Source organism: Callionymus lyra, chromosome 2, assembly GCF_982586985.1.
Source record: "Callionymus lyra chromosome 2, fCalLyr1.hap1.1, whole genome shotgun sequence".
Classification (NCBI taxonomy): Eukaryota; Metazoa; Chordata; class Actinopteri; order Syngnathiformes; family Callionymidae; genus Callionymus; species Callionymus lyra.
The window spans coordinates 22,899,211-22,923,710 of NC_141819.1; the positions used below are offsets into that span (position 1 = coordinate 22,899,211).

The following is a 24,500-nucleotide window of genomic DNA, read 5'->3' on the forward strand; positions in this document are numbered from 1 at the left end:
AATACTTGCTACTAAATACTGACACACTTTACATCTGGCCTCTCTTAAAATCCAGCTATGGCTTTTCAGTTTCCATTTGATCACAGGTTTTTGTCTGAAAAAAACAAGTTACCGCCATAAAAGGTGTCAAACCAAGATAACTTCTCTTCCTGTTTATGCAAAACTAAACCGTCTGACCTGTCACAAACCTTCCTGCAAAAACAATGTTGCATAATCAACAATCTGGAGTTCAAATAACCTTCACAAACCGGAGAGACGACACACACTCCTGAAATATTAAGCAGCTTTACCGAGTAGAAACAAAGGTCACTCCTGTTTCCTTTCTTCGGTCAGATATGCAGGGTCTGTATATCAGAGATCAACACATTGATGACGTCTACTCTGTTGTCACTGTCGGGGGAGTCAAGTTTCAGCTTTGGTTTCATTGTTTCATAAGCTTAACTCTTAATGGAAAAACCAAACAGTATACGTAGGTGTTGTTGGAGTTAAAGCTTTTCAGTACAATCTCTGTAAATTTAAGATTCATTTGTATTTCCCAAAAAGGAAATAAGTGTCTAACACTTTGAATTTTTGTTTCTTGTCATGTTAGTTTCACGAATTCTATTAACATGAACTTTAGTTTGGAGATCAAGGCGCAGAGAGACAAGAAGAGGAGCTTTGAATTGTTACAATAAATTAATAAATAAACACCTGTGACCTTTGAAAATACACATTTGCTTTAATAAAGCAAAATAAAAATACAAATAAGCTACTTCTCTTCAAGGGAGTTCATGTTATATATTAATTTGATGGCATTTTCCATCCAGGAAAATGATTTAAAACTTCGTCTCTGATGCCATGTGACCAAAACTGCTGCAGTGCAGTATGAGTCGTGGAAGTGTTGTTCACTGCAAGGCCTTTCATAAAAGTGAATAAAGTATAGGTGAAGACATTATGCAATGACATTTTTTCTCTGAATAAATCAAGAGTTTTTCTTTCCACGGACAGCATTGTGGAGCTTCACGGTAGCGATATAATAATAATACTCCCAGGTGGTTCCATCTCACGTGTGCGCCGCTTCCTCGCCATCCCAACACCAACCGAGGCAATTACTGCTCACAGCCGGAGACTTGAGGGAGGAATCAAAGGTATTGTGAGGATGTTAAGGGCTGGTGAGGACGGGGGGAGGGCTGGTCGTACGGACATGTCAATTAGGTGATTCGGTCACAAACAGAGAGGGGGAGGAGCTACAACTCAACCCTACCGACGTAAAAAAAAGGTTTCAAAAGCAGGACATCGATGCCAATAACTCCAGCGATGAAACTCCTGAACAGTGCTTTCATTTATTTAGTCATCATCATTACAAAAATGTACAAGTTGTATAAACAGTATTCGTCTAGCAAACGTATCTTCATTTCCGTGGTCGATTGATCAATAAATCTCTCCCGTCTTCAGCTCCAACATCAAAGGAATAAATATATTTAGGATACATCCATAGAGGAACTATTTCTTAGGTGCATGTTCTTCATAAGCCAGTGAAGGAGTGTGTGCCGATGTCTTCCATGTGTGCCACAGAACGAGAGAGTGTTCGTACGTTAGTCCTTCACATCACAAATGGATCGCGGGAAATCGTCTTGGAGGACAGAAATGCACTTGAGGGGAAAGTTAGAAAACCTTAAATCTATAGCATTCGTGAGGGCAGCTTCAGGATTGTAGAACAAAGTGAATGTCAATACTGCTTCAGATATAATGACCGAATCTATTCCTGCTGACCCCAAGGCAGTGTGTAATTGTTGTTTTGTTGGCACAGATCGCTCTATCCAATTAGAAGGGACCATTAGGCCTGGAAGTGTTCCAACACTGGATAAATCTCCGTCTTTTTTTCTGTAGCAGCTTCATCTTTTCCTGTTCCGATTGTGTTTCTGCATCTTCTTCCTCTTTTGGATCATGTCGTGGAGCCTCTCCAGACCCTGCTGGACGCCCTGACCGTCCACAGCGCTGCAGCTCTGCACGTGGTACAAGGTGTACATGCTGAGTTCGTGAACCGAGAGAAGCTTCTCCACCTCGCTGAGCGCCAGAGCAGAGTCCATGTCCTGTTTGTTGGCCAGGATCAGCACGGGGACCCCCTGGTTCTCGGAGGTGCGGGTGATCTTGTGGAGTTCCACTTTGGCCTCCTCCATACGTTCAAGCTCTGTGGAGTCCACGACGAACACGATACCATCCGTGCGGCGGGTGTAAGACTTCCACAGCGGGCGCAGCTTCTCCTGCCCGCCGACATCCCACACCTGGAAGTTAATGACTCGCGAGCCTCCGACCGCTAACTTCACCTTCTCCATGTTGAAGCCTTTCGTCGGGATGGTCTCCACAAATTCCTTCAGTTTAAGTCTGTAAAGCAGAGATGTCTTTCCGCTAGAGTCCAGCCCGACCACCACGATGTGCTGGGACTGCAGGTTTGGCAGGAAGGATGTCGTGGGCGCCATATCGGTCAGCTGATTCCCCATAGTTCTCGCCGGCCTGAGGTGTCAGATTCCAGATTTAATCCCTCCTTCGTCAGTGGACTGGCATTTGTTCTTCAGTCTCGAGAGGATGACCGGGCCCGTCTGGATACCTTATCAAAACACAAACACAGATTAAGTTAACAATTTATGAGGGCACAGCGGGGGGCTCTAAGAATGTGTGTGAGACAGATAACAAACACAACTACTAATTACATTTCAACATTTACATGCAACTAATAACTTAAGACTCAACTTCAAGACTTGGACAAACAGACTGAGAAATAGTTGGTTCCTTACATCTTAAGACGTTTTTATTTGTTCAGGCTTTTCCTTGATTTTCTGGAACTCCTGTTGTGTTATCAGTTTTATCTCGACCTTTAAAGTTGATACTTTATTGAATATTGTTTTGATCGTTTAAGCGCTTTGTGACCCTGGTCTGGAAAAGCGCTATACAAATAAAAATTACTTACTTCCATGCAGAACAGTTATGGGTAATAATTTAATAGATCAGAATTATCCATTCTAGATCAGATTTATACTGTAATGCTCATGTCCACCTCACATATTCAGTTTGCCCTGAATTACATTTTTTTTGAGCATTTAATGCACAAAGAAATGAGGCTAGAAAAGGGGGAATTATGTAAACCTGGTATCAAATCGGAAATACTACATGGAATAACAGAAATGATGAATTGCTTTCCAAATCTAAAATCAAAATGTTTGTCATAAGCCTACATCAAGAACAATATGCAAGCCGAGATCATACTCTATTCTACTGCCTTTCTTACCACATAAGTGACCATTATTTTTAAACATGAAGTTTATCAACAGCTTGATAAAAGTCAGAGATTGTGCTGTAACATTTTAAACCCAGGGGGGTGTATTTTAACAGGGAAAAACAATCAAGCTTGTTGTATAAACAGGACGGACTGTTCTTGATCCACCTCAACATCACTTGTGAACAAACATCCATACATAGACACTCACCACTAGTCCTGGAGCTAAAAAAATCATTCTCAATTCATGCTGCTTTTAAGTCACAAGCAATTTCCCGCATGACTGGATGCCCAAACAAACCGCGTCTTGTAAGATTATATAACACACAAATGTCTTGGGTTTTCCAAGTTAATTGGGAAGATGGAGGTTATCTTGTGTCTCCTTCTCTTCCCACATTAATCCTCTTAACAGCAGAACCTGCTGCTCTCGCTGTAGATGCAGATCTTTACTCTCCAGAAACTTGTCTGTCGAGCTTTCATGGATTCAACCTTTAAACACGCTTCGGCAAGAGTGGTCAAGAAATCTGTTTTAAGTATTTAAATAAAAGTATATCAACTGTTTCAACGGAACAGTGTATTCAGGCTTCAACTTTAATCTCTTAGCGCGAGAACTCGCGTCCAAAAACACGCTTCAAAGACGTTTAAATTCAGCAAATTTTCGCAGATATCACACTGTACTGACAATAAAAAATGGGTTCGTACCTTGACTAAGGGCAGAAAACGGCGTTATCCTGCAGGAATCGAGGCGTCCATGGCTGTCAACGCCGCCGCTCCGTGTCTCTCCTGCAGCAGCTGTGCGGGAGACGCGGGCGCGCGCAGCGAGCGCGGCCACTGTGACGTCACGCGCAGAGGCACATCAAAGTACGAAATGACTTTATTCGATTAAAGAAAAATCCTTTGATCGGACATTGAGTTCCTCGTTTTATATTTATGTCAGGTTATACTGGAGTCAGTTAAAGATCGTTATTTTTACTTTCTCGAGCCAATCATTTATTTTTCATGTTCTGTTCATGCAGATTTACAGTGAATCCAATAGAGAATATCATGTTTGTGTTTAGTTTTGAAAGGCACTGAACGAGTTATCTTTACATTTATCGTTTTAAATGTTTATTCTTGGATGAATAGAATACCGTTTGCGTGGCGACAGTTACCCCTAGAGGCCGTTCTTGATACTACAATAATAGTTTTAATATTAAATAGAATATAATAAAAACTTCAAGCATCCATCATGACAATATTTTAAATATATATTTATTTCTATGAAATAGTCTAACTCTGCCTGCAGCAATACCAATTTGTATGCATCATTTTCATCAATAAAAAATATTCAAGATTCAACAGTACGTAAAAGCATTATTATATAATATAAAGCATTTATAAAATGCACATTAGAAACATCTTAAGACGTTTCTATTTGTTCAGGCTTTTCCTTGATTTTCTGGAACTCCTGTTGTGTTATAAGTTTTATCTTGATCTTTAAAGTATATACTTTATTGAATATTGTTTTGATTGTTTAAGCGCTTTGTGACCCTGGTCTGGAAAAGCGCTATACAAATAAAAATTACTTACTTACTTACATCTATTTATCGATCGATCAGTCTGTGTCTATCTGTCTACAAAGAAAAGAGGAAGAGTATAAATATATAATCAACAAATGACCACCAACATTATTTTAAAACATGAAAGTTGGTTTATTTCCACCTCCATTTGTCATGGCAAAGTAAGGGCACAAATAATTTTAAGGTGTAAAAACAGCCATTTCAAACTGGTGCTCCCTTATTCTCTCTAGTTCTCAGTATTAGGCGAGTAAACTTGTGACGCTTTAAAAGCTTTTAAAGTGAATTGAAACATTATTTTCTGTCAGGAGCTGAACCACATTCATAAAGTCTTTGGGCTTGTTGATTGAATAAAGTGCAAAAGTCAAGAGACAGAACAAACTCAAAAGCCAACAGTTGGCAAGTTTCACAGCAGGCGCCTGGATAGAACAGGAAACACATGTTGACACAGTCAAAACATCAAATCTGATACAAAAAAAATTGTCTTTAAGCCGCCATTTATGTTTTTAACTATTTTGATGTTCATAGAAGCACTGTATCGTCAAAAGTACTTTAGTCGTTGACCTTTTTCAGCTATGTTTCCCTTTGAATAGTATTTCTCTCAGAATGGGTCTCAAGAGAAATGAAGGTGTTGTCATGACGACATCATTTGACTTCATCGGACAGGATGAGGAATGGTTGAGTTGGCGCCACAGTCGATGTACTCGAATGTATCCACAGACAGCTGCTCCGTGTGGGACAGGTAGGAGATATTCAACGTCAACCTGTCACACAAAAACAGTGTAAAAAATTCACTTGGTCAAGACAATGTTATAAATCGATGGATAAGAAAGAAGCTCAATGTGTAAAAGAAGAAGAAAACCTCAAATATAAATTCATATTTTTCCATCTTTATCATTCATAATACAAAATACCGAAAAAAGGAACATGGAATTCCTAAAATATCATCGAGAAAACACGGAAACCATCTTAATATCAGCTTTTAAATTAAACTCTTGTCTACTTATCTTTATATTTGTACAAACAAATGTACGTTTATTTCTACCAGACTTTTAAATCAACAGGAAATCATTTGGTTCATTTTGGTTAAGCAAGATGACTTCAGGAAACTTACTGCAGCTGAACGAAGATCGAATGAATATTGAAGGTTGTCGACTTGCAGTAGGTGCTGATGGGGGAAAAAACACTGTTAGTAGAAATACTTGGACACCCATAAATACTTAACTCTTCTTCGTGGAAATACAGGGATATTTATGAATGTGTGCTAGCAAAAGGGAAGTGCTAATAGATCTTAATGTCAACGCTGACAAAATCACTGTTTTGGTGCAAATATATCTATTTATATCAATATAAATGTCACTGTTACATTTGCAGTGTTCGGTCAATGTAGATAAACAGCGGCTGTTAAGCATAAATATATGACACAGAAACAAAATATCATTCATGTGTTACATCAAACCTACTTCAATCCTTCGTCAGATATCGGAAGTCCAATCTGGTAGATGTACTAGAAACACAGGGTTCAGTAACAAACAACAGATTCTAACTGAGCGTCCAGCAAACTCACTGAAGTGTGCGAGCGCGAGCGCAGCGACGTCGTGTTGCAGATTTTGGTCGAACCCACCAAAACGTTTTCGATCAAACCCTGAACGTTAAACTCCACAATCTGGATCGGGACGTAGTTGGTGTTGGTGAGGTTGACCAGGTTCTAGATAAACAGAGCAACAAAAAAAATGGTTCGTGAAATCCACCTTTATTGAACACGTCTCTGAGAACTTTGTCCTCCAGTTATGAGTTTGTCATGTGATTGAAGCGAGATGCTCAACTCAACACACACTACTGTACGTTTGTGGAGTTCATCAGAGTTTAATTAAGTTGAAATATGCACCCGCACCGAGATTATAAGGTAAGGTAAGGTAAGGTAGAACTTTATTGATCCTTGGGGAAATTGTTTTTTTCCAATAGCCACAGCAAATACAGCAATTTTTCATAAAGAATAAATCAAAATAAAATAAGAACAAGAACAAAGAGAAATAAAGAGAAAGAACAAGATGATACAATCTAAGTCTAAAGATAAAGATAAAGAACATAGATCAAAGAAAAATAAAAAAGACAAAGGATACAAAGACTAACATAGAACAGAACATCCAGATACTTTCACTCCACTCCTGCCCCCGAACTCAGTTATAAATACTTATAGTCGAATATTTTTGTCTTTCTTTTTTTAATGACTCGACCTGTCACAGCAGGTATTTCACAAACATGACTTGAATAAAAACATTTACAATGATCTCACTTTGTCTATACTTAGCTGACCTCAATATGAACATGTCAATACAGATTAAATTAGCTAAATGTCGACAAAGGGCGAACAAATGCTTGACAAAGGTTATCACAATGTTTAGAACTTCAGGCATGACTTGTTTGATGGGATTAGGTGTTTTTAGTTCAAGATCATTATCATTTTTCTTTATTAATACTTAATTTAAAAAAATACACATTTATACACATTTTTATTTTACAAGATTTTAGTATTATCATTATTTTTATTAAACAATTCAATCGAACGCCTGGATTCAGCATTAAAGGTATTTTCATTGATAATCTTTCAACACGTTTTTTTATACTCATCAGAAAATAATGAACTGACCGTGACATTTAACTGCACCAGCGACGGCTGGAACTGGACCATGACGGACAACACCGACACCGGGGTGAGGATCACGCTCCGTGGGAACAGGAAGAAGAGGATCAGACAGCAGAGGAACAGACACACTGCCATGGAGATGAACACGTAGAGCTTCCTGTAACACACACGACAAACGACAATAAAAACGACAACAACGCAAAAACCCAGAGGACGAGTCATGGTGCGTCTCTTACGTGCGTCTGGGTCTCAGGCGGACGTCGTTGCATGGAATGACAGCAACCAGCTGGTCTTGTTGACCTGTGAAGATCGAAGATGCAAAACATGGACCTAAGGTGGCGATTTGGAAAGGTGTCCAAAACAAACCCCTGGGTATTCGTCCGGTGCCGCGACAGGTCGGACAAGTGTCGCTGCCGCTGCAGTTCATGCTGCCGTACGGAGGAAACTGCTTCAAAATTCTTTTCTTGTCTAATCCTGAATCAGGATCAGAGCTCTTCACGCTTGAATCCACCATGGTTCGTCTTAGTCCAGGCTGAAAAGAATGGATAGTATTTTGAATATAGTAGAATATGAACATTTACATGTTGCGTCTTAAAGCTACTGTTAAGACTATAAAAGCAGATCACATTTCACTGTCTTTAAAACACCAATAAATGTGGTCTCATGACATTTCAAGGTGCAAACGTGGGCAGAAGTTAGACGCAGTCAAAGGAATTTATAGTCACAGCATATTTTTAACGACACATTTCAGAGACATTATGGTCTTTGGAAATCCAACATGAGATACAATTCTCTGTGACCCATATTTCAATTGTCCAGTTCAATCAGCTGAATCCTAATAATGATCAAAATAAGGACAACACGTTTTCATGTGGTGGTTTCTGGACCTAAAATGGGCAACGTTTGAACAAACCTCTCCAGAGAAACTTTCCTGTCCGTGTGGTGTTAAGACAAGTATTGATTGAAAGTATGGATGAGACCTATGATAGTATCACTCACTGAGGATTGTTAAGGAAAGTCTTAGGAGTATCTTGTTGGTGCCAAAGGGGAGGATTACCCACAATACACATCACTTTTGTAAGATGCAAAGCAACAACCTACGACATGGTAATTTTACTTTAGAGTCTGTTGTGAATGGCTGTCAGTGAAGAGGGACTACAAGCTAGATTGACATTTTAAATAGTGCAGTCAAGAGATAAATAATGAAGAGATAAATTACCCATGATGCTCATAAGTCTCCTTTTTATTGGACCTGAAGTGCTGAATATTCATTATTTAATTGCATTATTGTGGCAGTTAAACATATTAATATAAGAAAAGAGTGTAAGGTCATTTATTATTTTGAAAAGACTTCAACAGATATTATTATTATTATTGAACTATTATAGGATTTAAAAAAAAACATAATGTCCATATAAAGTTATGAAAATTAACACATACATAAGCAAGTATTATAACATTCACTTGACCAACAATATCCATTTTGAGATGTATCTAACCATTGTTTTCACCAACACAAAAAAAATTCACAAAAGTAAAGTAAGAGATCTATCTATCTATCTATCTATCTATCTATCTATCTATCTATCTATCTATCTATCTATCTATCTATCTATCTATCTATCTATCTATCTATCTATCTATCTATCTATCTATCTATCTATCTATCTATCTATCTATCTATCTATCTATCTATCTATCTATCTATCTATCTATCTATCTATCTATCTATCTATCTATCTATCTATCTATCTATCTATCTATCTATCTATCTATCTATCTATCTATCTATCTATCTATCTATCTATCTATCTATCTATCTATCTATCTATCTATCTATCTATCTATCTATCTATCTATCTATCTATCTATAGTCCCTTGTGCCACAGTCCCTGTTTTAAACCTGGAGAAATGGATCAGATGTTGATACAAGACTGATATATATTCTGTGATTAATAATAAAATGAATGGTAAGTGTATGGCAACAGCAGGATAAATCTCCCTCATAGGCACCTTTTAAGGAGTAAACTTTCAAGTAAGGAATTTTGACCATCAGTCTTTCTTGAATTCTCAGTTACTCCCTGAATTTTTCAACATCTCCTTTAAGTCTCCCACACATACGTCTGCTATCTGAACTCGTGAACACCTTCTACGCTTCATTCTTTATGGGATTTTTGAGATTTCTGAGTGGATGCGTCAAAAATGAAACATGCTCTATAAATGTTTGCTTATAATTCATAGACTTTACTACTCAGAAACCAGGTTGATAAAGATATTTCCAAATCTCTCTTCCATATGTGATGCATGTAAACTGAATGATGAGACTTTTGCTCATCTTTTCTCCTTCCGGTCTAATGTATTCAACACTACACATCCCTCAACCAGTATGTTGTACCAGATGGATCAACAATCATCATGGGTGTTTCTTTTGATAATAAATGGCTTTGTTTAGCGTTTTGTGAGGCTTTAACTTTTGGGTTGATTTGGGCTAAAATAGACATTAACTGGGAACAGAAACAGTTTCAGACTCTTCGCTAATTTTTTATTTTTTTATTTTCATCAAAATCATTTATCTGTTTTTTATTCGTTTTTCAAGATATATTTGTTTAAGGTTGTTTATGTTTTATGCTTTTGTTACAAAACCTGAATGTATAAAATACCATCCAGTATGTTTTGCTTTAAAAAATATTTATTAAATTTGGCCCAAAACTTATGACAAATTTAAATTGTTGTTCTTTTCGTGGTTGAGTTGGCAGCCATTAAACCTTTGGACCAAAGTTAGTATGTGGAATGTATTCAGTGAATCCACACAAGGTTAGCCATTGACGAAGCACTGCTTGATGACACTACTGAGGCATTCTTACGTAACAATAAAACAGGAAAAAGGGCGCTGACAAAATGAGTGTGAACGCAGCTGGTTCTTTAACCCTTGTTTTAACTCTAAGCGTTTGCGTTCTTGAGGGTGTTTCACTCGAACAGATTTCTTCGAGTGCTTGAGATATTTAAAGATTACATAAACATTCTTGTATCAATGTTGTCCTTGCATGGAACACTAGTTACTGAAGGATCCTCTTATTGTGACCAAGCTTTGATTTAAATACAGAGCTCATTTTATTCTGCAGAGTCAGCAAATACAAACAACTAGTCAATGAGCTTTTTTTCTGGCCTTGTCCTCGAGTGTCTTCAGCTGTCAAACCAGAGTAAACATGCAGACTAGCTTATCTTCTGTGGTATCTGTTGACTGCTGTGGACTCTTTTCACTCGCAAATGTGTGGCGATCACATCAGACTAGAGCCAATGGAAATCATTATTAGGGGAAAGTTCAGTGTTGCGGCTCTGATAGTGATAGACTGGAGGAGGAGAGAGGATTAACAATCCTTCACAGGAGAGTCATGTTTCACTTTGCTAGAAATTCAATCCTCTGATCGGGAAATCAATAAATCAAACACTTACAAAGCTGCTCAATATTTTCAACAGACTTCAGTCTAGTATCTGTGAAGGTAGTCTATTATTGGATGTTAGCTATTGATGTAAGAACCCAAGTGTTATTATCAAGAAAACATGGAAAATGTCTAGATATCACTATTTTTCTTCTGATTATTACATTTGTACAAACAAATGAAATGCACCGGACCTTTAAGATCAACCAGAAATTGAAGAAAACAATGTTGTGACAATTATGACTGTAAATTACTTTAAGCCGGTCCGTCAACCAGAGTACTTTAAAGTCACATATCGTATATGTCAGGTTGAACTAGTTTTGCATTTATGACAGACTTCCAGAGATGCTCGAAACATATAAAACAACAACTAGCAGGAAGCGATGAATGTGAGAAAGTTGTTTGACAACCACAAACATTTTTGCAGGTCAAAAGACACTCCCAATATTAATGGAACTATGATGGAATGAAGTCACTCCTCATGTGCTTACACAACAACACACTCACGTGACCACAAGACTATACATATCTTTAATTTAGACATTTAGATGTAAAACTTGTTGTTTTTACATCATGGCTGGTTTGTAAGAGATTCCTTTAAATATGATCCTCTTTTGGAAAAACATTGATTTTGGTTGAAAAATTATAGAGTAAGAAATTAAAAAGCAGTAAAATAAAAACACAATTTAAAAAATACATGAAACTTAATCATCCGTTATTATGATAATGAGGAAGTCCAGTATTCATTCCTGTAAAGTTGTTTTTTTTACACTTTTCTAACCTAATAGAATGAAGTTATATTTCAAAACAATCACCATTGAGAAGTATTCTGTTGTCAGACAGAATTCCGAGTACTTTGTGTTTTTGTTTTTAACAAATACGTGTACTTGTGTCACATGACGTCGCTGAGTGACAGGAAAGAAAAAGTGCTGACTCACCTTTAAGTTCTGACTCACCCCCCCACGATATTATCCAGAAAAATACCTTATACTAGAGACGAAGATGCAGAGAGAAGAATAACAACCGAGAAGTAATTCTGATGTCATGTCCTCGTCGCATGAGCGAGAAGCAGACGTGAAAGTAATAACACATCCCGTAATGTGCGTTAACGGCGCATGCGCAGAGACGTCAACCACTCCACCCGTTTCTAAAGATTTTTTTAAAATAACTTTCGTTTGTTTGGAAAAGGAAAGTTAAAAATGTGAAAGGAATTCAAGTCGTGATGGATTGATAGCCTGCAGTTTAGCATTGAAATTTAATTCGTTTCTAAGGTTAGGTAAGGTAGAACTTTATTGATCCCTCAGGAGGTCTCCTGTCGGGAAATTGTTTTTTTTTTCCAATAGCCACAGCAAATACAGCAATTTTTCATAAAAAATAAATAATCAAAATAAAATAAGAACAAGAACAAAGAGAAATAAAGAGAAAGAACAAGATGACACAATCTAAGTCTAAAGCTAAAGAACATAGATCAAAGAAAAATAACAAAGACAAAGAATACAAAGACTAACATAGAACAGAACATCCAAATACTTTCACTCCACTCCTGCCCCCGAACTCAGAATTGTACAATTTAATAGCCCGAGGAATGAATGAGTCCTTGAGTCTATTTGTTTTGCACCTGGGAAGGAGCATTCGTACACTCATTCTGCTTCTCTGCTCACTGATGACAGTGTTCAGAGGATGTTGAAGACAGAAATGTAACTAAATAACAATATAAAACATAATAAATGATCATTTTCTCAGCGCACATCCAGGTTCTTGGCGACTCATGCGATCTATATGTTGTGAGTGTGAGGCAGAAGACAGAACTACCTTCGCCTAGATACAAAATGAGTCGAGAAACAAAGAATATAAAGAAAGTGTTTTTTCCTCTGGCTGTTTTTTAATAGGGTTGTTGCTTCTCTGCACAATTTGAATCCACATTCTGGGAGATCAGAAGATGAGGTTTCTGTAAAAAAAAAAAGAAAAAAGGAAGAAGATTGATCTTACAACACAATCTAAAGTATAAGTTGTAGTGTAACAATCCTAAACGGGGTGAAAACATAACAAATCAATCATCCGAGAGACGAGAAAAACAATAATGTGCAAATATTTATTGATGGATTGACAGTAGAAGAGCGATCCTGTGTACACTGAAGGATTGGACAAGCACAGCAGATTATAGTCTGACTTCTCTGGAGAATCGATCGACTCAAAGAAAACCTCAAATAAAACAAATTGTTCCAGACTTGATCAGAGTATTTGCGTGTGTTTTCACAGAAAAAGAATCATGAGACTCCAGTGAGGAATGTGCAGTTGTTGATAGTCTGGATTGATCCAGTGCTAAAAAAAAAAAGAAATCACAAGGGGGACGCTGCTCTATGCATCTACCTGTCATGCAGGTGCTTTGTCTTTACAGCAGTAAACATCTGTGTCTGAGTGGTGATTCGATCGCAGACATTTTTGATACATTCAACATCGAAAAATAACAGTACTCAGATACAGGAAAGGGATTGCATTGTTTAGGCAGAATTAACTACGAGAATCAGGATAGTTGGAGAAGGTCAGAAGAATCCACAGAGCTGCTGGCTTTTTATAGCGTCATGACATTTGATAGTAATACACGTATATTGGTCCAGCTCGGCCAGACGGAGCAGCTATAAACACATGATGCCAAAGTTCTAGAAGCCAGACATAGCTTATGCTCCGATTCAAGCTCCAGGTAAACAAGGCAGGAAAGGTAAACCCGAAAAAAAAACGACATGTCAAACTTGAATTTGAAGCAGGCAAAAGCCGTTTCATGAATATATGTCTCTAATCGATAAATGCTTTTCTTTTTTACTGACATTGCACTACCATCACACTTGGTCCTAACAATTAAAAAAAAAAATCACTCTCTTAAAACAGCAAGGACAAGAATCATGAAAGAACCTTCTATGATTCAACTCTCAACATCCGGTCACACACACACACACACACAAGTCCTTCGTCTAGTGCTGCATGTCCACAGCTCGGTTCTGACCGTCCTCTGCGATCTGGACCAGCTCGTTGACCGTGTGCAGCAGGCTGAAGCTGTGCTTGCGCAGCAGGCGCTGGTTCAAACGCTGGTCTCTGAAGCCCATCTCCAGTAGCATCGCCATCAGTGAGGGGTCCTGTCGGGTGGCCGGGTCGATGCCTCGCTGAAAACACAAGTCGCATCAAGAAATGTGTGGTGTCCTATGATTTTGTCTAGCAACACATTTATTATTGTTTAATTTAAAAAATGTAATGTTTTAATGAGTGTTTTTAAATCTACTGTTTATTGTGGTCGATATAATTATTATTACTTTATTTGTTTATTATCATTTTATTGATCGTATTACTCTTAATATTTGTACTTTATGTGCTAATATAACATGTATGTATGTTTATACATTTTTTGTGAACTGCTGTGGCAACTCCTCACATTTACTCAACGTCAAAAGATTAAATGTCTATCAACCAATCCATTTCATTTTACCTGTATTGAACAATTTGGTCCAGTAAACAGAGCCTTGTAGGCTGATGCTGCTACAGAGAGAGCTCCTTTAACAAGACCCTCTGTGATGCCTCCTTGTCCCCTGGTTCCCCCATCAAAAATACAGAAAAAAGTTAGAGTTGAGAACAAGAATAAACTTTAAAAAATGAAAGAAACATGTGAGGAGAGGTGTTGTTGTGTTTCACCTTGGCTGAAGGGCGTTGCAGGGTCTAGGGTTGTAGGTCACAAAGGCACTGGAGGAAGAGCCTGCGTACCTGGATAGTCCAGATGATACTGCAAGGAAAAGACATATACATATATGAATAAATACATGTTTTACATATCTTTTCTTTTTTTAACTCACCGTTGAGCTGGACTTGTTGTGGTTCTAGGGTTTCACGCGGCTCAGGGCTGGGGTCTTCTGCCAGGTACAGTGCCTCAGATCTGAGTAGATGCAATAACACAAAGAAAACAATTAACTTCTTACTTGATAGAAAGAATAAAATAAATACTTATTTTTATTCATTATTTATTAACTTAATTTGATTTGAATTATATGTCTTGAAAGGCATATCAACTACTCATTGTGGTTAAATAACTGGAAAAACATGCTGAGAACTAGATTATTTTTGAAATCTATTTTTATCATATATGACATTTTCAAATGAAACATAGAAGGTTTTCTTAAGACTCAAGAATTTTGTTATTGGTGTATTATTGCAAAAAATATATATATATTTGAAAGAAGGCCTTAGAGATTTGAATTTGCTAACACACTTGAACATAAGTGATACAATTTGAAATACTTGAATTGCTCAGAATTAAAAAAAATTAAAAAGTGTGGCAACCTTTTCTTGACTTTATATATAAATCATTAATTAGAAAATTGGATCTAAAAGTACAACACATTGTTGTTTGTATTTGTATTATGCTATATTGTCCACACATTATTATGTTACTAGATAAAAGCATGTATTTTGTTTTATTACTAAAAAACTGAAAAATAAAATGTAAAAAATATATGTTATGGGACAATGGTGCACAGAAATCCAACCTGGGAGAGTAGATGGTGGGCGGGGTCTCTACATGTTCAGGAGGTGGAACAACTTCAGGAGTGAGAGTCGTTGCGTCCAGGTTCTGCGATGCACACAGCATCTGAGTAACACTGTTGTTGATCTCAGGGTCTGGAGGAGACCAAACTATTGGTGAAGCTTCCTCCAGATCAGCCTCTTCTCGCTCCTCCGTCTCCCTGTCCGTCCCAGCGTCGTCGCCCTCCTCCCTCTCCTGCTCCACTTCAGCCTGGGCGCCGGTCTCAGCAGCCAGTGGGTGTGTCAAGGCAGAGCTGTACATGGAGTCCCCTAGTGGCCGGCTCGTGTCAAAGCAGTCTGGAAGGACGATGATGTAATCCTCGCAGGAGGACACAGAGGAGGTCTGACTGCTGACCTGAGAGGACGAGAGAACATGCTTGAGTAAGCTTCACATACACAGAAGCAGACAGCAATTACCTCATCCCAGTCGTCTACTTTTGTTTCACTCTCCTTCTCCTCCTCACACGTTCTCTCTTCTGCTGCCTCCATCACTATCATATTCACTTCCTCGTCTTCATCGATGCGATGTGAGCTGGAAGCCGTTTGGTTGACCTCCAGCTCCAGCTGTGGAGCCGAATCTTTGAACGAGAGAGAGGTGAGAAGATGACTCAAGTCCTTGTTTACCTGCCACGATTCAATTCGATTGAAAGTGAATTGTACAAAATGATTTCTGACAATACTATTCCCTTTGCCCTACAGAAATGACCAATAGAGAAAATTTTAAACATGTATTGAGTTAACATGTGTTAAAGTGTATCTATGCTTAAAATATATCACGTACTGCTCAAGTTACAAAAGTAAATCTACCTAAAAAGATATTATCATAGTTGTACACCAGTTGTAAACCACTCTCACCTGGCCTGGTCTGCTCCTCTGATGTGCTCAGGACCGAGATGATCGGCACAGGCCTGATCAAATTCTCCACCTGTGCCTCCTCCACTCTTATAGCCACTCCTGGTTTCTCCGTGGAGAAGCTGAGGCCTCGCGAGACCACTGCTGATGAGACAGAAACACAAGAGTCAACATTACACACCAAGAGTCTGTTTACAAGAACAAGACGTGTCACTGGGACGGAGAATCACCATGTGGCTTGTGGCAGTTGTTGTGGAGACGACGCACAGGTCTGTGGTCAGGTGCTTCTTCCAAGGTGAGGGAGCGCATGATGGTCTCGCAGAGAAACTGCGCCCCACTGATCTCCTCGTCTCTCTCCTCCTCCTGAGTGACAGGCTCCAACAGCTCCCTCTGCTGGTTCAGTTTGACCCCTGCAGACCATAAAAAGGTCAGCCAAATTCAGAACACGTTTAATACATAATAGCCTCCTAAGGATTTTAACTATTTTACCGAATAGTTTCCGCACTCCTGCCACATCCGTGTTGTCTTTCATCTGAGAACTGAAGGTTCTATCCAAGACTGACGCATCCTGGGGCAGTGGGGATATGCAGGGGGTCAAATCTGCATGGTAGAAAATTAAACTTAAAAATTACTGTTGAAAAGTATTGTCATGACATGTGACCATGCTATCCTGCTGGATGTAAACAGCCTGATGGTTTTTGAGATAACTTACCGACTGGTGTGTTGTGAGGAACCTTCTCCAGCTCCTGCACGATGTTTATGTCCAGTAATTCAAAAGACAAGAGATCCTGAGAGACGGAGAGAAGGTTTAGAAAATATTGTTTATTTTCTCCCAAACAAAGCGTTAACCGACCTGTGCCGTCAGCAAGTCAACAGAGGGGAAGTAGAAGTCTTCGTGGGTAAGATCGGGAATAGTCAGGCCTGTGGTGGATCTGACCTCCTTCTCCTTCTCCTTCTCAAGTGTCTTCAACTGCTCCTGTGAGACAAAGAGATTGAAAACATTCATCATCCCTTCCTTGACAGATTCATATCAGAAGAAACATCAGGGGTTTAAACCTGATCCTCTGAGGGAGTCAAAATGTTCCCAGTTTATAGATAATCCGCCACCTGTCTGTCCCCAGCATCGTCTCCTACAATAGTAGTTTGACCATGTGACATAAAATACCAGATCGCCCTAATTGTTCCTTTCCATGTGAACATTTTTTCCATCATTACCTCGGGATGCGTTCCATACTGTTGTGAGGGGCAGACAACGAAAAAGTAATAAATATTATGGTGCCTAAATGTGTTTAAAATAAATAAGTTACTAAATCAAAATATGAAACAATAAATGATGTGTTATTATTATGCCATGACATAATAACAACGGTAAGTATGTCATTGTAAATGAATTATACATACTACACATACGTACACATTAAAATTGAATATATTAACAGTAACAACTAAAAAAAAAAATCACACATTTAAATTAAAAAAATGCCATTCTAGTCTTTTCAAATAGTCAACTTTGCATTTCTCAAAAGTAAAAAACAGAGCTGCCACCATCAGTTAAAAGTGTCTGCATGTTCTACTGTCCATCATAGATGATGACAGTCATCCTCTGAACACTGTCATCAGTGAGCAGAGAAGCAGATGGAGCACGAATGGTCCTCCCATGATGCAACACTAATAGACTGATTCATTCCTCGGGTTATTAGATTGTAAAATTCTGAGTTTGGGGGCAGGAGTGGAGTGAAAGTATCATTATGTTCTGTTCTAAGTTAATCTTTGTATCCTTTGTCTTTGTTATTTTTCTTTGATTAATGTTCTTTATCTTTAGACTTAGATTGTATCATCTTGTTCTTTCTCTTTATTTGTCTTTTGTTTTTGCTCTTATTTTATTTTTATTTTTATGAATAATTGCTGTATTGCTGTGTCTAATTGGAATAAAACAATTCAATCAATAAAGTTCTACCTAACCTAACCTTTTCAACTAGTGAACTTTGCATTTCTAACCAATCACAGGTTTAAAAAGTGGCACAACTCATTAAAGAACAGAGCTGCCACTGTCCGTTAAAAGTGTCTGCATGTTCTACCAGTCTGTGGTGGCCACTGTCCTGTTCTATGCTGTGGTGTGTTGGGGTGGGAATGTGTCCAAGAGGAGTGTCAACAGGTTGGACAGAGAAAGGCTGGCTCTGTGGTTGGCATGGACTAGACTCACTGGTGACAGTTGCTGAGAGGAGATAACTTGACAAACTACTGTCCATCATGGATGAAGACAGTCATCCTCTGAACACTGTCATCAGTGAGCAGAGAAGCAGATGGAGCATGAATTCTCCCCCCATGATGCAAAACGAATAGACTCAAGGACTCATTCATTCCTCGTGCTATTAAATTGTACAATTCTGAGTTCGGAGGCAGGAGTGGATTAAAAGTATCATGATGTTCTGTTCTGTGTTAATCTTTGTATCCTTTGTCTTTGTGGTTTTTCTTTGATTAATGTTCTTTATCTTTAGACTTAGATTGTATCATCTTGTTCTTTCTCTTTCTTTCTCTTTTTTCTTGTTCTTATTTTATTTTATTTTTTATGAATAATTGCTGTATTGCTGTGTCTAATTGGAAAAAAACAATTTCAATAAGTTCTACCTAACCTTTTCAACAATTTTGCATTTCTAAAGTGGCACAACTCAAAAAGTGTCGTGCACTATATAATCTTGACACAAAAAGTGGATCACACCTACCAGACGCTTGCTTTGATGCTGGAGTGAGCTGTGGCTGTTGCCGGGGTCAACCACGATGCTGCACCAGACCCGCGGTCCAAACTGGCAGCCGCAGTGTGCCAGCCGCCAGTGTGACGTGTACGTGCCCTCCATCACGGGGGCCACGAAAGACACACTGACCACCCCCACTTGTCCGGGCAGCAGCAGGGGAACTGGCACTTCCCTCCTCTCCTCAGACGCCAGGCCGAGGCTCCCCCACATGAACACTAGCTGGATGCACACACACACATACAAAAACACAAAATAGGAATACACATGCGAAAAAAGACGACATCCAAAACACAAGTGTCTCTCTCAAACATACACACACACAGTTTGACTGAGAGAAAATAAGACGGCTCAGGGAGGAGAACTAAGCTTGGAATCTTAGCTGGAGAGAAAGTGGACTATGAGAGTTGAGGAGAAGACGGAGTGGAAGTAAAGCAGGATGGGGGCAAAGACTGTCCTCTCGGCGGTGATAGGGGTACCTTTGTCTCTGAGGTCCAGCTGATTGTCCCCGAATTCCTCATCTTCCAATATTTGATGAACTTGGTATCGGGTTCCAGATGTGTGCCGTCTGGCAGATTTTCATCCAGAAACAAGGCAGCCATAGTGGGCACCAAAGACGAGACCCCAGGACCCCTAGTTTCAAGTGTACAGAGCATTGTTGAAAATAGCCCTGGTTTCTCATCACATCTCTTTTGTAGTCTACTAATCAAAAAAGCAGGACCCCAGATTTTTTCTGGCAGCTCAAAAGCATTTTTCTTAGAAAATCTATGAAGCAGCAGCAGCAGTTTTCACACTGAGGTAGTTCCAACATTTTGACCCCAGAGCAGCCAGCGACACACTCATACAGACTAGATTACAAAGATTTCTGATTTCTTGGAAAAAAAACTTTTTTCGCATCCATGCTGGGTTTGAAGGACCCAGCAGTTTTGGACACTCTTCCTGGCTTACTCTGGACTGGAGGCCTGGGGATCTGGGGCCGGGGCAGGGACGGAACCTTGAGCCGCGGCAGGACCTGAGGCCGACTCTGATGCGGCTGAAGGGGGCAGGGCCGGAGCCTGGGTGGAGGCAGAGGCCATGTTGGCTCTGGCTGAGGTAGTCGGTCCACTCCACTGCAGGCCTCGCTTCTCCAGCCGCAGCTTCTTTTTGATCTCCTTCACCTCGGCTCTCAACTGCCGCCTCTCGGCTTTGAGTCTCTGTCGCTCTGCCTTTCGCACCGTTCGGTCTCCTCGCCTTGCAAACCTGGTTTAGGATGTTGTAGATCATAAGTTCATGTTCCAAAATGTACAGTCAATGCAAGGGTGGCAACTTGAGTAAACAGTTACAAATAATAACCGTAATAAAATCAATAACCGTTTACACTTTTTTTTCTTGTGATAATTTTTATACAGGGTTTAAAATGTGCTTCAGTTACTGATTAAATATAGTACGGTTTAGTAGTAATATTCTGTGAGTCATACAATTATTTCATTCTTTTATTCTGTACTGCCACCACAATTAAATACAATGCCCTTAAAACACTCGCAATAAAAGTTTCTGATTCTGATAATACAGTAAAAAACGCTATTTGATTCATCTATATGTTGTGTTATCAGTTTTATCTTGATCTTTAAAATACTTTATTGAATATTGTTTTGATTGTTTAGGCGCTTTGTGACCCTGGTCTGGAAAAGCGCTATATAAATAAAAATTACTTACTTACTATATATTGTTTTGGCTATAATTTAGTACCCATTTCAAGTGGTGCTACAAGAATACATATTTTGTGTCTGATAACTACTGGAAGGGCTTTGATGTAATGGGATTAGGAGATGTTTGAATGAAGTAAACGCTAGTTCTTATATAGCACAACTGTGTGTAACCGTATGCACGTTGGTTACAAGCCTCGACTACATGTGCAACGTAAACATTGACACTCCCACTAACAATAATCATTTTTTGGGGGGGAAAGCAAAAGTTTTGGTATTAAATTTGTGACATCTATAATCTGGGATTCCTGACACCATATGAAGACGTTGTTATTGCCGTTTGAGAACTAACTAAAATATCAAAAGCATTTGAAACCATCTACATAGTTGATGTTTACCTTAATTCTCCAGACATGCCATGCTCAGGAATGGACAGAGGTGTTTTGGTTCTGATCAGGTTGTGACTGGGGTCATGGCTGTGTCTACACATCTCACATAGAATGCAGGATGGACACACACTGACAAGAGAAAGGTCAGTTTGAAGTTAGACTGAGTCACAACCTTCTTGAATAAAACATTCAACAAATACCTGCACTTGTAAGCTCCTTCCGAGGTGAGTTTGTTGCAACTGCTGCAGTTGGGAGTGTAGCCCAGAGATCCGTTGGAGGTGGACGGACCTGGTCTGGGCCCCACTGGACCACTGGTCGCTCCGCCCGCCTCACTGAGCACATCCGGAGATTTGTGTGTGCAGCACTGGCCTGAAAAGTCGCTGCACATTCTTTCCACCACCTCCTTAACCACCTCGTCTTTAAACTGAGGTAGAAAAATGTCATGTTAGGTTTGTTGATCAGAGGTCAAAGGTCACTCTAGGACTATAACTGGTACCTTTTCCATGTATGATCGGAACCACATTGGAGGAGGTTCATCTTCTGGTTTACTCTTAGTGTCCTTTAGGGGAACCTGTAAGATACATGCGTGTACATTTTATCTTTCATCATGTTAGACATTTGAGCAAAAAGAAATGAAGAAATCATTAGCGATTTATTCTGAACTCATGTTTGCGATTTATATTAATGACGTTTAATCATCGCCTAAAACTCTTTGTCTACTTTTTAATCCTAGCTTGTTTTATAGACCAAAATCTATTTATTTTTTGTAGAAGCTGTCAAAACTACAACCAAAAATACAGCCTCAATGGTTTGACATGTTTTGACTTAGACCATGTTAGTTTCAAGTTTTGACAGAAATTTAAATTTGCTGCAGTGCATCATGGGACTGGTTGTGGGAGTTGTAGAAGTACATTATGAAAGTACAAGAGTAAAATAAATACAACCCAGGTGTTGTTGCCTTTGTACCTTCAGATTCAAATATTGTGTGTTGATGCATTATGTCTTCATTCATCTGTCATAGTGTGTATTAAGGAACAATAGATAAACAGGGAGAGGTCGTGATGTAATGCACGTCTCCTGACGTAAATTGTGTGCTTACAGCTTCTCTCTCCGGCGTGACCTGCGTGCCTTTGTCCACGGTTTTAACGCGAGAAGGATAAGGCGGAGCTGGTCGAAGATCTCCCTTCAACTCTTTGACCTCAGTCTTCAGCGGGCCGCCGCAGGCCTGGCCCTTCATCTTGTACACGTTCATGTGTAACTGGTTCCCCTGCTTCTCTGCACTCTGTTACAAAACAAACACACAAGATCAGACGCTCCTTCAAAAATATGTGAAATGCAAACAATAGTTGGGCATTATTTAAAAAAAAGAATATGTCATGTAACATTAGTTATCCCAGTTGGTTCTTTGAAATTATTTAACAGGTTAAATATTTAACACTCTTACCTTTATGGCTTCTTCATATTCATCTGAAAATTATTAAAGGCAACAGTTAGAATACAGTTAATTTGTGTTTGTATTCAATATTCACAAGTTCATAACATGCGACTAGAATGGTGTATGTTATTTTGCTCAGCTAAAGAATAACAATAACACAGTAAGGTCTACAAGGGTAATGCATAGACTTATTGTCAACATTCAATGCTTTACCATCATAAAAATGTCCTCAGTGTCATTCTGATTATAATCTGACTGTCTGATTCTGATATGTCACCAAAAAAAGAGAACAAGCATTACATGGTGTTATGTGATACTATGGAATGGGCATGAATCTAGATTTTCAAATGTGAAGTTATGCTTAAAACATTTATGGGAATAAATAACTAAATATATATACATGTATATATATATATATATATATATATATATATACATGTATATATATAAAAATAGGTTAGGTAGAACTTTATTGATCCCTTAGGAGGTCTCCTTCGGGAAATTGTTTTTTTTCCAATTAGACACAGCAATATATATAAATATAGTGACATTAAAAATGCAGTATGTAATTCATAGCAATTCAGTTCTTTAGGTTGATGCAGTAGACATGACACAAACAGAAGCTACAAGTCTAGATGAATGACTCAATATCTCTCTAGTAAATAGAATCAAAACATTGACAACATACAAATAGAAGCACATTGGACTAACTCAAAATGAAATTGTCTTACCTTGGCTATTAATGCATATCTGAAACAAGTGACAAAAGCAAGATTTAAGAATCGTTTCCAAAGAAATCATAAAATGTGCAGAATGACTTTAGTGTCTGTACCTCTTCATTGTCTTCGTCAAAGTACTTTACTTGGAAATGGTTGATTCCAAACGACGCTTTAATCTGTAAAGCAGGTCAAAGCAAGTCCGTCATGTTCGAACAAATGCTGTATAACCTTCTGTTGTGACATCACCACCTCTGTCACGTGGATGTTATCTTGCCCAGGCTGGCACCAGGAAATGATCGTTTACTCGTTTCAAAAAGCCAACAATGAAGATTTCAGACAGATATCCACGTTTAGTAACACGTATCGACGCTTTAGGCCGATTTGTGATGAAACTATCGCCTGTCCTTCAGGTGGTCTGCTGTTGTTTACGAGTCTAGGCCAGGTCTGGGCCTACATGGCAGCGAACTGCGCCAGCTTACCCAGGCTTCCACGGACTCCCACTCCAGCTTGTCCACATCCTGGGCCAGGAACCGCTTGACGTTCCCCCGGAAATTCACTTTGATCGTCACGGGGAGCCCCATGTCTGGTGTGAGATGTCAAATATGATGGATCATTGGCGGCGACACCGGTTTTCTTCAGCCTTGAACCGTCTTTTCTTGTTTACATCGTCAGCTGCGTCGAGGAAAAATACAGTGACGACACCGCGCCTGCGCACTGCGAACCTTTAGGCTTTTTGACGTCATCATGAACCCTTGGAGGAATTCTCAAGAACGATATGACACAATAATAAAGACATATGCTAAAATGAGGAATATCGTGAATAATCTAATCATTATTAACAAAGCACTGGTTAAAGCTATTTAAAGTGTCAAAGATATCACTTCATGAGAGCAGATAAACATAATAATACACTGTATATATATGTTTATGTGCTCTCATGAAGTGATATATATATATATATATAATAAAATGTATATAATAAAACTATTATCAATTTGAGCTAAAAAATGGCCAGACTCATGTTGTTTTATCTACTATATGTCTTAATGTAATGTGCATGAAATAAATCCCCTCCTAAGGGATCAATAAAGTTTTACCTTACCTTATGTATGTTTAATCTTTTTTTAATGCCGTGTCAACTCAAATGTAGGAAGAATAAAGGATTATCAATCATACAATCGATATATTATTATTTAACACTAGGTGGCGCT

The 24,500-nt window shown here is 38.8% G+C and overlaps 3 protein-coding genes across 4 annotated transcripts; all 3 read right to left on the reverse strand.

Moving 5' to 3' along the window:
- Positions 1–1,303: 1,303 nt before the first annotated feature.
- arl4d (ARF like GTPase 4D) lies at positions 1,304–4,052 on the reverse strand. Its single transcript, XM_087784140.1, has 2 exons — positions 3,956–4,052; positions 1,304–2,587 (listed from the first exon to the last, which is right to left on the reverse strand). The coding sequence occupies exon 2, from the start codon at positions 2,478–2,480 to the stop codon at positions 1,875–1,877; it is 606 nt and encodes a 201-aa protein (XP_087640266.1). The 5' UTR covers positions 2,481–2,587; positions 3,956–4,052; the 3' UTR covers positions 1,304–1,874.
- An 868-nt stretch (positions 4,053–4,920) lies between these two features.
- Positions 4,921–12,028, reverse strand: tmem106a (transmembrane protein 106A). Its single transcript, XM_087784142.1, has 8 exons — positions 11,835–12,028; positions 7,823–7,988; positions 7,693–7,756; positions 7,460–7,613; positions 6,377–6,517; positions 6,273–6,316; positions 5,924–5,977; positions 4,921–5,573 (listed from the first exon to the last, which is right to left on the reverse strand). Exons 2-8 carry the CDS (start codon positions 7,968–7,970, stop codon positions 5,465–5,467), a joined length of 714 nt encoding a protein of 237 aa, XP_087640268.1. The 5' UTR covers positions 7,971–7,988; positions 11,835–12,028; the 3' UTR covers positions 4,921–5,464.
- A 946-nt stretch (positions 12,029–12,974) lies between these two features.
- nbr1a (NBR1 autophagy cargo receptor a) lies at positions 12,975–23,999 on the reverse strand. 2 transcript variants are annotated; one of them, XM_087784148.1, is made up of 22 exons: positions 23,769–23,999; positions 23,403–23,465; positions 23,302–23,320; positions 22,580–22,602; positions 22,235–22,417; positions 21,632–21,706; positions 21,336–21,559; positions 21,145–21,264; positions 20,010–20,300; positions 19,541–19,694; positions 19,035–19,283; positions 17,165–17,287; positions 17,024–17,099; positions 16,801–16,911; positions 16,542–16,721; positions 16,315–16,452; positions 15,877–16,037; positions 15,426–15,814; positions 14,736–14,815; positions 14,578–14,665; positions 14,375–14,474; positions 12,975–14,054 (listed from the first exon to the last, which is right to left on the reverse strand). In XM_087784148.1, the coding sequence occupies exons 1-22, from the start codon at positions 23,868–23,870 to the stop codon at positions 13,866–13,868; spliced, it is 3,138 nt and encodes a 1,045-aa protein (XP_087640274.1). In that variant the 5' UTR covers positions 23,871–23,999; the 3' UTR covers positions 12,975–13,865. The 2 variants fall into 2 exon arrangements, with proteins under 2 accessions (XP_087640274.1, XP_087640273.1); XM_087784147.1 differs by having other exon boundaries at positions 16,315–16,455.
- Between the last annotated feature and the right edge of the window lie 501 nt (positions 24,000–24,500).

What these genes read in the sequence shown, in the direction of transcription:
- nbr1a (XM_087784147.1), bottom strand. Translation starts at nt 23,870, where the DNA reads ATGGGGCTCCCCGTGACGATCAAAGTGAATTTCCGGGGGAACGTCAAG. An exon ending in GGGAGTCCGTGGAAGCCTGG is followed by an intron (nt 23,466 to 23,768) that starts GTAAGCTGGCGC and finishes CCTGCTTTACAG; the next exon opens with ATTAAAGCGTCGTTTGGAAT. An exon ending in GCTGGACCTCAGAGACAAAG is followed by an intron (nt 19,284 to 19,540) that starts GTACCCCTATCA and finishes GTGTGCATCCAG; the next exon opens with CTAGTGTTCATGTGGGGGAG.
- arl4d (XM_087784140.1), bottom strand. Translation starts at nt 2,480, where the DNA reads ATGGGGAATCAGCTGACCGATATGGCGCCCACGACATCCTTCCTGCCA.
- tmem106a (XM_087784142.1), bottom strand. Translation starts at nt 7,970, where the DNA reads ATGGTGGATTCAAGCGTGAAGAGCTCTGATCCTGATTCAGGATTAGAC. An exon ending in CGCCTGAGACCCAGACGCAC is followed by an intron (nt 7,614 to 7,692) that starts GTAAGAGACGCA and finishes TGTGTGTTACAG; the next exon opens with GAAGCTCTACGTGTTCATCT. An exon ending in TGGTGCAGTTAAATGTCACG is followed by an intron (nt 6,518 to 7,459) that starts GTCAGTTCATTA and finishes CTGTTTATCTAG; the next exon opens with AACCTGGTCAACCTCACCAA.